At 46.2% G+C, this 11,012-nt stretch overlaps 1 protein-coding gene across 4 annotated transcripts in view; it reads left to right on the top strand.

Annotated features, from left to right (window-relative positions):
* The first annotated feature begins 219 nt into the window (after positions 1–219).
* The window catches only part of carmil3 (capping protein regulator and myosin 1 linker 3), a 76,818-nt gene continuing 66,025 nt past the window's right edge, over positions 220–11,012 (top strand). For 2 of the 4 annotated variants that reach the window (XM_035635156.2, XM_035635155.2), the window contains exons 1-2: positions 220–464; positions 4,781–4,875. In XM_035635156.2, coding sequence (XP_035491049.2) covers positions 407–464; positions 4,781–4,875 — 153 coding nt within the window. In that variant the 5' untranslated portion in view covers positions 220–406. The remainder of the gene's footprint in view (positions 465–4,780; positions 4,876–11,012) is intronic. The other 2 variants (XM_035635154.2, XM_035635153.2) reach the window with 1 other exon arrangement.

Genomic DNA, 11,012 nt, shown 5'->3' with positions numbered 1-11,012 from the left:
TCTCCCCCCCCCCTCTCTCTCTCTCTCTCTCTCTCCCCCTCTCTCTCCTCCCCTCCCCCTCTCTCTCTCTCCCCCCCTCTCTCTCTCTCCCTTCCCCCCCTCTCTCTCCCCCCCCCTCTCTCTCTCTCCCCCCCCTCTCCCCCCCCCTCTCTCTCTCTCTCCCCCCCCCCCCCTCTCTCTCTCTGTCTCCCCCCCTCTCTGGTGCGCACCAAAGCGGCGCGTCGCTTCACTCGACACCGGCTTGTTGCTGCGGCCGGAGCACCTGCAGGCACGGAGGGAGGTGAGGACAAGACAGAAAAACTAAATCAAAAGCAAAGGGCGAAGAGGGGCTACTCCGAGCGGACATTTGCGAACAGAAGGATAATAGAGAAGGAGAAGGGGCCCGGGCCGGCGGGAGGAGCGCACCATGGCCTCGAAGGAGACCACGGCGACGGGCTTCGTCGGCGTCAGCAGGGAAATCACAGGTGAGCCACACGGACGGGACTTGTCTTTGTTTGTTTCGTCTTCCCGGGGGTGGAAGTGTGTTCGAGTGTCGCTGGAGCCTCCTGAGAGTTGGTCCTCCACTCCGCTGCCCCTTTTAAAACCCCCCAAACAAAACCCCTGCTCCCCCGAAGTGCGTCGGATGGGGAAAAAGCGCAGGAAAATGTCCCCCCCCTCATCCCTTCACCCCTTCACCCCCTCACCCCCTCATCCGCGGGCAAAAAGCAGAGTTCGCGGCTGTTGTGAATCGGGGTGCGTCACCCTCGGACCGTCGCTTCTTCCGACCGGCCGCACCGTGCGTCGCGCTGCCTCGTCTCTCTACCTGCGTGTTTCCGAAGTGTCTCTGACCGTGCGTTCGTCAGGAGTTTCCATCTCTTTCGTGCGCGTGCGTGGGAGTTATCGTGCGACCGGGAGCAGTGCGTGCAGCAGGCAGCATGGGTTCATCGAGTCTCTCCGCTGCCTGTTGTTGGACAGGCTGGACAGGACAGTGCAACACACACACACACACACACACACCCCTCGACATAAGGCATTCCCTAGCCCCTAACCCTAACCATCACAACTCAATGCCTAACCCTCAGACAGCCCCTTGAAGTTGTGAGGACCCGCCAAAATGTCCTCACAACGATGGTGTAGAGCCAAAATTGGTGCTCTCAACTATAGGGAGACGTGCACACGCACCCACCTCAACATGTTTGGGTGCTAAAGGTGTTAAAGAAGACGGTCTCGTCTCTCATTGCTAATTACCCTGAGGCGGCCAGTTAAATCCCGCTGTTTACCAGCTCAACCCGGTCAAGCCCCTTTCCGTCTGGCCTGGTGATAAGAGCCGGGCTGCGTTAGGGACATTAACACACCTGCCCCATGGAAGGGGACAAGGCGGGGGGCTGGTGGTTCACGGGTATTTGTCTGGGGGATTGGAGTGTGCAGATGCATCCCAGTGTCAAGAGGTCGTGTGGGTGAGACATGAGAGGGAGGTTTGAAAGAGAAAGATGAGGGACTGTTCCATCGTGGGGCTTCCTCTTCCTCTAACCCCCCCACACCTCCTGCCTCTCTCCAACCCCCTTTGGGAGCAGATGCTGAGGTCACACCGGCCATCTTTCGGGGGGGCCACAGTGTGGGTTAAAAGGTTTAAGTGATTGGTTCTTACCCAGCTTAACGTCAGTAACTGTGTGTCTTCGGCTGATCCCTCAGTCGATCTGCCGGTGTGATCGCCCACCCGCAACCGTCTCCCCTTCTCTGCCACCCCTGCGTCTGTCGCCCCGCTCGCTCAAGTGCGAGAGCCAACTTCCAAGGTTGTCGCTGGAGGATGTGGGGGGGAAAGTGAGAATTATGAGTGCTCGGCGGTGCTGGAGCGTCGTGACACAGCATGACGCGCTGTATCTCCATCTGCCGGGGTCCACCGGTGCATACTTAGTATGGGTGGTCCCCGCGAGAAACTGCGGACTGTGAATATCGCACACGCAGCTCGCAGGCATATGTATCTGTTCGCAGTTGGGATGTGTAGGTCGACATTGTGAATAGCAGCTTGCATTGTTATGGAGGGGATGTAAATGGAGGAGGCCTCTGGTGCGGTTCAGTGAGCTTCAGCGGGGTCGCCTGGCTTGATGGAGCAGAGGCCCCCAAAGACTGTGTCTCTGGATCTTGTGTTTGGCTCCTTTGAGATGAGCTTGACTGCTTTTTTTCTTCTTCTTCCTCTGAGGCTAAAAATAGCCCAGTTATGAGTCCTCTTCTGTTGGAGGTTGTGTGTGTGTCTGCCTGCCTGTCCTCGTCTTTGTCATTGTAGCTGTCTCTGTGAATGTTCACCCCTGTGCGGCTGACGTAAGGAGTAGTTCACCACTCTCTCTCCCCCCGAGACATGCGGACAGCATCATCAACCAACATGGTGGTATCACTATGGGTATGGGCACAGTTTCTGATTCACCGCCGCATTTGAAAGGAACAATGTTTCCATGAATCTTAAACAAAAGCTCTAAAACCCCCCAAAAAACCCACTTCCTGTTTCATGGCGAATCATGCGTCACCACAGACACGCCTTTCGCCTTGAGTATTGTTTGATCGGTAAAGTCTTTTCTATAAGTTGGTCAAGTTGGAAGTCGATCTGATTTATCTCCTGGGAGGAGTTTGTTTGTGTCCTAGTGAGATTGTTTTTTGGGCCACCACGATCCTCCAGAAGAGCTTCAGCGCTCCTTGGCATTGATTGTTCTGAGTCTCTGGAACTTCCCTGGAGGGATGAACTCTGTTCTCAGGCGACAAAACAATCAGAACTGAAGGTCCGTTTATTGACTTTCGACTAGAGTAGGTCTGCGACTAACGATTGTATTCCTCTCCTATTCAACTGATTCAGCACTTAGTACCCACCTCAAGGTCTCCTACTGTACTGACGCTTAGTGTTGTCCCTCAGCTGAAAGCATCTGCTAACTGAGTAAATGTAAATGTAAACTTTCGTCATTTATAAATTCTTTTTTTTCTCCAAAATTAAATATCAGGAAATTGTAAAATAAATAAATATAAATCATAATGCCATGAGCCCACAATGATGTATTGAAGTTGCTTGTTTTGTCTGATCAACTCTCAAAAAGTCCAAACACATTTACTTAACTTTTATATGAAGAGCACGCTTAAAATTGAAGTTTCGGGCTTTTACTTTAAAAAAAAAAAATACTTGAACGATAAATAAGTTACATGAACAGTTGGAGATTAATTAATCAGAATAATCAAGTTGTTGTTTCAGCTCCACTTTTGACAGTATCAAATGGTTTTCATCAGCATCTGATGAATTCTTTTATCTTTAATCTTAGTTTAAATAAACTTTTTATTATTACTTTCATTTTTGTCTTTTGTCTGTTCAGGTTTTTACTTATTATTGTTATAATATCACTCTCAGTTAATGAGATCATTTTTAGGGGCTCATCATGCCTGTTGAGCTTGACAGTTAATTTTTTAACCGTGAGCAATCTTTAATCTGTTGATGAAGATCCAGTTGAAAGCTCCAGAACGAATAATTCATCGGACCTCGGTGGAGATTGTTTCATCGGCTGCTGTTGTCAAGGTGAAGAATAAACGGTCAAGGTCACCTCTCTGTTTTGTGATGATGGAGATTGAGGTCTAATACACTGCCTAAGTAAAATGCATTGATGCTGACTGTGTTAAGTATATGGGGTATCTTTGTCAGTGTCATTATTTAAAATAAATGTTTGTGCTGTCACGTTGGCCTGCCCATTCCAGTGGGTTCTACACTGTGTGGTATTGTTGTGGTTTAGAGATTTTAGGTGTGGGGGAAGGTGGAGGGCTTGAGAAGGTCCTTTGCGTCCGAAAACATTCCGAGTTGATTTATTTGAGTCAAATCGGTATCAGGAGAATCAAGTTTGATTTGGTGCACTCCTAATTTACTTCCTCATCAAACATTCCGTCTGTATTTGTCATGCGTCTTAAGAATGCATTAGTCTGATCAGTCTTGATGGAGAATAGGGCATGAGACCCGGTAGACATTGATAAAAACAGCTTCTCAGTCACTGTCGTCGTTAGGGCTGGGCGGTATACCGGATCATACCTTATACCGGTGTTTATTATCCATATGATATGAATTTTTCATCTACCGTAACACTGGTGCTAATGGATGGAAAGAAGAGGGGCTCTGGCGCTGTTTGAGGGGGTCCCTTTTCAGGAAAAATAAGTTTTAGAAAGTTCTAGAGACCATGATGTAGAGGAAATAATGCCAAAGAGAGGAGCTGTTTCTGTTGTTTGGAGTTTTTGAAAAGTTCGACGTTGACCAAATAATAATTCACAGCGAATGTTGTCGAGCTAAAGTTGTTGCCGGAAGAGGCAACACTAGGAATTCGCTCCACCACCAAAACCGAAAGCATGTCATGGAATACGAACAATACATGAGATTGAGGTCGTCTTCCACAGCGTCAAGTAACGCTGGTGAAATAGTTAAACCAAAGTCGAGTCAGACGTCGCTTGAAGGCGCTTCAGCAGAATGCTGGGCAAAATATGCAAGCAGTTACTATTCAGTTTTCCAAGTGAGCTCATGTGATTTCAAGTGTAGGAGAAGGGATGTGTCCATGTTACCTTACACACAGAGGAATGACCATTTCAACCCATGCAGTACTGTATGAAGGGGCAAAAAATGATTGGTATCAGGAAGAAAAATGGCTCCATTCCTTATTTCTCCCCTCATTTACGTTTTTTTTTCCTTTCATTAGTCAACAAGCTACTTATTCAGGGACAGCACTTTTAATTCCATTCTGTTATGTGTTTACATTGTGTAATCAGCTCTCCTGTTTTTTGTTTTTTTCAGAGAGCATCAGGAAGGTCCTGGACAAGCAAGCCGTCAAGTTTGTGCGAACCATCAAGCAGGACACCAGGAGCGGCAAGTTGGAGGACAGGATTCTGGTGAGAGATACCAACACAGTCCCCCCCCCCCCCCCGTCACGCCAGGTCACCTGAAAGAGATAGTCACAGTTTTAAAAATAAACGGAGCGTCTCGGACGTGTGAGGTGTTGAATATGGAAAAGGGTGCTACCGGCTCGACGCAGACTAAATGGGAACCGATGGGAGCTAATTGCGACAGATTGGAGGAGGCACGAGAAGTCACAGATTATACATCCTGAGACGCACAGCAGACGCGACGAAAATCAGGTTTAAGATAGATGCTGCCTAAGCAGAGTGAAGTGGACAGCGTGCCATGGCCTACTGAGTCCATCCGCAGAGTTTATTAGATGTGGCAGGATGGCCTTAATGCCACAGGCAAGAGGGGGTGTGTGTGTGTGTGTGTGTGTGTTATTCTGACATACAGAGGAATCCTTTTATATATTTATTTATTTCTGTGTGTGTGTGTGTGTGTGTGTGTGTGTGTGTGTGTGTGTGTGTGTGTGTGTGTGTGTGTGTGTGTGTGTGTGTGTGTGTGCGTGTGCGTGCATGCCAGAGGGTGTGTGGGCAGCCTTGCGATGTGTTCGAGGAGTGCGTGTGAGCCAAGGCCACTGGTGTTATTGAGAAATCGTCAATTAGTCAGCCAACATCAGTGAGCGATCAGTTAATCGTGCTGCGCGCTAGCTCATTTCCTCCCCCTGAAGACAAACCAAAAAAAAAGGACAAGCCGATAAGCGCATCGAAACTATTAATCTGCGCTTCTCTCAGTTTGCCGTCTCTTGCTATTCTTTCCCTTCCGCAATAACTCCCTTCTCCCATCTCCATCATTACCACTGCCCCCCCTTCCTCTATTTTTTCATCTCCTGTCTTTGTTTCCTCTCTCCCTTCCTCCCTCCCTCCCTCCTTATCTGTCCATCTCGATTATTCTCCTCCCTGTCATCACCACCCTCCTCCACCTACCCCCAGCCACCACCAGTCGCCTCTCACTTTTCCTCTGTCTCTTCCCTTTGTGCCCTTCCCTATTCCCTCTGTCTTTACTCAAACCTGTAAAAGGGTATTGAGCTCCTCTTTCCATCAGAAGCAATTCAATTAGGTCTCTGCCTTATGAGACTTTTTTTTACTATCCAAATGGGCCTTGGCTGCTGCTGCTTCCACTGCTTCAAATTCTTTCAAAGGAAGGGAGGCGAGGGATGAGAGAGAGGGAGAGAGGGAGAGAGAGAGAGGGAGAGAGAGAGAGAGAGAGAGAGAGAGAGAGAGAGAGAGAGAGAGAGAGAGAGAGATGGATATAGGCATTCCTTCTAGCTCGTTGTCAAGGTCTCCCTCTCTAAAATGCAATCTTTTCACTCTAATGGATACATTTGCTTGGACGTATGACGGGTGAACAGACAGAGAGTTTGTAAATGCACTGGTTTGTTTCAGTCTCTCTGGATGTTGTGCGCAAAACATTCTCATGCTTGAATATGTGGTAAATGGCAGTCGGAGGCAGCTGAAGTTCAGTCGTGAAAAAACATCTTTCGAAGCCTGAAGCCAAGGCGAGGCCTTCACTTACCTTTATCCTTCCTCTCATGTGGATTTAGCAGGTCAAATCGGTACAGGATTATAGCTTTCGTTTCTATTCCACAGGTTTGTTTAGTTTGCGGACGGAAGTGTTTTTTGAAGTGTTTGGCTTCAAGTTTATATTCACTGCTCCGTCTATCTCTGAAAGTCTTTGTTGTACATCTCGCTCTTTCTTTCTATCCCCCCTTTTTCCCCGGAGAGACTGCTGTCTGTGTGTGTTGAATGTACCAGCCATCATGCTGCAAAGCAGATACACACACACACACACACACACACACACACACACACACACACACACACACACACACACACACACACACACGCAGGGTTGTCTCCCTCCACCCATCTCAGACAGACCCAGGGAGGGCTCAGCATGACGTCCAAACGACACCCAGGGCAATGCACTGGAGAGCATCAACATGCTTGTGCCCCACACTGGGAATGCGCTCTCTCACACACACACACACACACACACACACACACACACACACACACACACGCACATGCAGACAGTTTGACATGTGCAGAGGGCATCTACGCAGAGACACATGGTTCAGTGCATAAAAATTTGCCCACATACACACTGTAGCCGTCATTAGATCACCCTATTTGAAGATTAGAGCCAACTCCGGAAACAAAGCATCTTCAAAGGCAGAGAGGGGGATAGGGATGGGGAGACGGTGGTGTTGGTGGTGGTGGTGGTGGGGGGGGGGTTGATGGCACAGGAGGGGGTGGACATCCCACTTGAGGAAAGGGAATGGAGGAAGGAGAGAAAAAAGGGGGCGGGCTATGAAGTGGTGTGATGCCCCAGTTGCCGATTTGGCTCTTCCGCCACTTATTTATCTCGATCGGTCTCTCCGTCTTCTCCTTTGTTGACTCCCCTCGCCTATACCTAATAATGGGCCTATTAGTGGCTGAGACTGCCGCTGTGTGACAGTCCCGAGCACACTTGGGCGCTTGCATATTTCCACTTAGTTCCTGCAGTTATGTGGACGTCCCGCTCGTGAGAACTCCAGCGGGACTGGGGTTTGAGGTTGTGTTAGGGCTATTACATTTAAAGACCGTGGTCGCCGTTGTGTGTGCCGGTTTGGGGGATGGTCATAGCAGGGATGATTTAGAGAGTTGGTGGAAGTAATGTAATGAATATATTTTTGCCCCCCATAAAATGCCAGAAACTCTTTACTCACCTAATATTTTACATTAATATTCTATTCCTTTGTGGCGATCTACTCGATCTGAACCTTCCTATAGGTTCAGAATTAAAGAATGGACAGGTTGTAAATCCTCCCGAGGCAGACGTGTGTTTTGGTGCTGAACACTATAAATAGAATTAATGAGACTATAAATTTTACTCGATAACTGAGCATTCTGGGACTGCATGATGTTTGTGGTTCATCAGAATCATCAATATCTTTCTGTGAGATTCCACCCTTCCTCCCTTGTGTCCTAAATTCAAGCTCATACATCTAATATTCATTAGCTGAGTTCTCTTTGCTTTTTGTTTTAATTTAGTTTCTGTTGTTGTTGCTTCTTTTTTTTTCCATTTCTGCCTTTTTTGTATTCAAGCTTCCATGTTTCTTTTCCTCCTCTGCTTTTTTTTTCGTTTCTTAAAACTCATCCACATGAATAATCATTTTCAATCTTCACTCTGTGCCTCTGTCTTTTTATTTATTGATTTTCTTTTATCACTGTCTGTGTTGTTAAATTGGGTTTTGACCTCAGTGCTCTGTCTAGTGTAAACTACATCACTGACTTGTGGTTAACTGATTTGTCCCGACACCGAGGTGACTCACTGGTGGTAAATGAATTTGTACAGTTGTATAATGTCTTCTGTGGATGCGGAGCTTTCCAATCCGGCTCTGCAAACAGAGGCATGCAGTTTGAAAGACAGGGGCATTTACCAGGAGGAGATGCTCTAATGGAGACATTTTGTTGGTTGCATTATGGGAAATGTATGAACTTTTTGGGGCTTATCCCTCAACTTTAAAAGTGACTCAACGTCAAGATGTCTCAGCTCAACTTTATGGAAGGGCAAAAATAAAACAATGTTCTCCTTTAAAACTGTGTGGTTCCCAAACTCTGGGTCAGGACCCATTTCAGAGGTCACAAATCTAAAAGGTTTGGAGATAATCCACGATTCAAAACTCCTTGAAGACTCTAGTATTTTCTTTTGTTTGGTTAGTTACTGTTCCCAGGACTCACATGATAAAACATGGATTATCCTGGTGAAGTAAAGTACATTGAATTGAAATTGGAGCATTCAGCTGTTGCATAGGTGCTAACCTAATATCCTAAATGGAGCTAATCGCCAGACAGGAGAATAAAATCAATCCTCAACCCCGTCAAAAAAAAATACAAATAAAAACAAATGCCTTTAATAATTATTCAAATAAACCAGTCTGACAAGGAAAAATGAGAGTGGAGGTGGAGCCCCCCCCCCCCCAATAAGTGTTGCTTGTTCCTCTACTTGTAGAGAATGTTTAATGACACGCAATTAGTCTTTTTAATATCTAAAAAACAACTCTTAACTGTTCAGTCTAACTGAACTGCACAGAAAAGCATGGTGCAATTAAGGATGTCTTCACACCTACTGTTTTTAGTCTGGATAAATTGGATTGTGGTTTGTTTTCCCCATTCGTGCGATTAGTTCGAGAACATGGTTATTGTTCACAGGTGTAGACCAAGTGGCAACCCAACGTGACGCCTTGTTTCACAAATTCGACCAGCGCCATGTTGTTGTTTTTTTGCAACCGGACTTAGAATTGGGGATGGGTCTGACGGAGAGCTCGTCCACTGTCTGTCCACCAGCTACCATGCACCGATTGGACGGAACAGCTGTCAATTGTGCTGTATCCACATTGTGTATTGTCTAATTTACTCTAAATGGGACCACACTTTACAAAATGAACATGATGCTGCATTGAAGAAGACTTAAAACTAGACATTGAACCATAATCTCCTCAGGAAAATGTTTACTGACGTTAAAAGTAGAGTCATTTTCTCATTGACTTCTATAGAAACTGACTTCCTTTTTGCAACCACTAGAGTCACCCTCTGCTGGTGATTCCAGGGAACACAGGCTTCAGGCACTTCCGCATTGGCTTCATTTTCCGGACCCGGTGACTACGTCGATTTTTATACACAGTCAATTGTGCAGACCAAAGCTAACGCACCGAAAACCCTGAGAGGGTGTAGTCTTGGTTTTGGTCCCAAACAAACTCTGGAGCAGTTTGTTGATCCAGCCCACCTGATGTATATCCCACTTGTTTGAGCTAAATGGCTCCTGTAGCCAGGTGTGCTTTGCATTCTGGGATGCAGCAGAGCATGCAAACTATAGCAACATGAGTAGTAGTTGTAGTATTATTATTATTATTATTATTATTATTATTATTATTAGTAGTAGTAGTAGTAGTAGTAGTAGTAGTTTGCCGTTCACATATTTGTCATATGCAGCGGGAGATTGACGGAGTCAGACGCGTTCACATCAGCAAGATAATCTCTGGAACATTCTGTGGCATCAAGGTAGAGCAGCAGGAGGCGGGACATGATGATCAGTCTGCTGCAGGAAGTAGTGTCATCAACAGGCACACACGCTCACTGTGAATTCTCCTGAGATTTTCCTAGCGTATTCTCACATGGGCTCACTTGGACATTCTCCCTAAATGTCTGTAGCAACATTTGCGTCCTCACGTGCAGCCCCTCCGGAGAAGTTCAGGAAAAAGTCCAGACTTCAGTGCATGTGTGACTGCAGCTATTGAGTGATGTGGTTTGTCGTGATACATTTTGGTATGCTTGGATTTGTCTTTGTGAGAAAAGAAACTGAAAAACTCCTCAACTGTTTCAAACAACTTATGTGTGAAATGTCTTCTTATACCCACTTTTCCATTCATCAGTATACTCGTGTAAAGCGTCTTGGTTTGAAGATGTTTCCTTGTTAGATCTGTTACTGCAGTTGTATAAGTCTGGAGAGACAGGTTTCATTAACGCAAGGTCAAATTCAACCTTTTGGCATCGTTGGAATATTCATCTTCATCAATTTGTAACCACTGAATCAATATATATTGTAATTCACTTTCACACTGATTTATCATCCCTTCATCTTCCTTAATCTAATTCATTAACTGATTGGCTCGGATACCTTTTTTTTTTTTCGACATTTCCCAGAGAGCTGACTGAACATCTTCGACTTGTAGGTGCAGAGAGCAGTACAGCAGTCTGCCAAGCAACACATCACGTCCAGAACAGACAGGAAGATTTCCAAAGGCTCTTTTTTTTTGGCACCTATGACTTCATCATCATCACTGCTCAATGAATCCAGACAGAAATGATTTGTGGAGGAGGAATCACGTCAACTTCCATGCCAAGTTCTTGAGACTAGGTTCAAACCTGGTTGTGAAACTATACTGAGCCTGCAGGTCAGTGATTGGATGACGACTAAGGCTAAAACACTGAGCCCAGTTTTTAAACGACTTGTTCTTCAAGAATCATGCATTGCGGCAAGAAAAGTCCAAAGCCAGAGACAGACACTCGTTGAATTACATAATCAACCTAAACATTTTAAGTGGTGAAACGGGGAATCGCTTCTGGCTCAGATGACACTTTTG

The sequence above is a fragment of the Scophthalmus maximus genome, chromosome 5 (genome assembly GCF_022379125.1).
Source record: "Scophthalmus maximus strain ysfricsl-2021 chromosome 5, ASM2237912v1, whole genome shotgun sequence".
In the NCBI taxonomy this organism is placed as follows: Eukaryota; Metazoa; Chordata; class Actinopteri; order Pleuronectiformes; family Scophthalmidae; genus Scophthalmus; species Scophthalmus maximus.
Note: the sequence above shows the minus strand (reverse complement) of the source record. Positions and strands in the feature narration are given on the sequence as shown.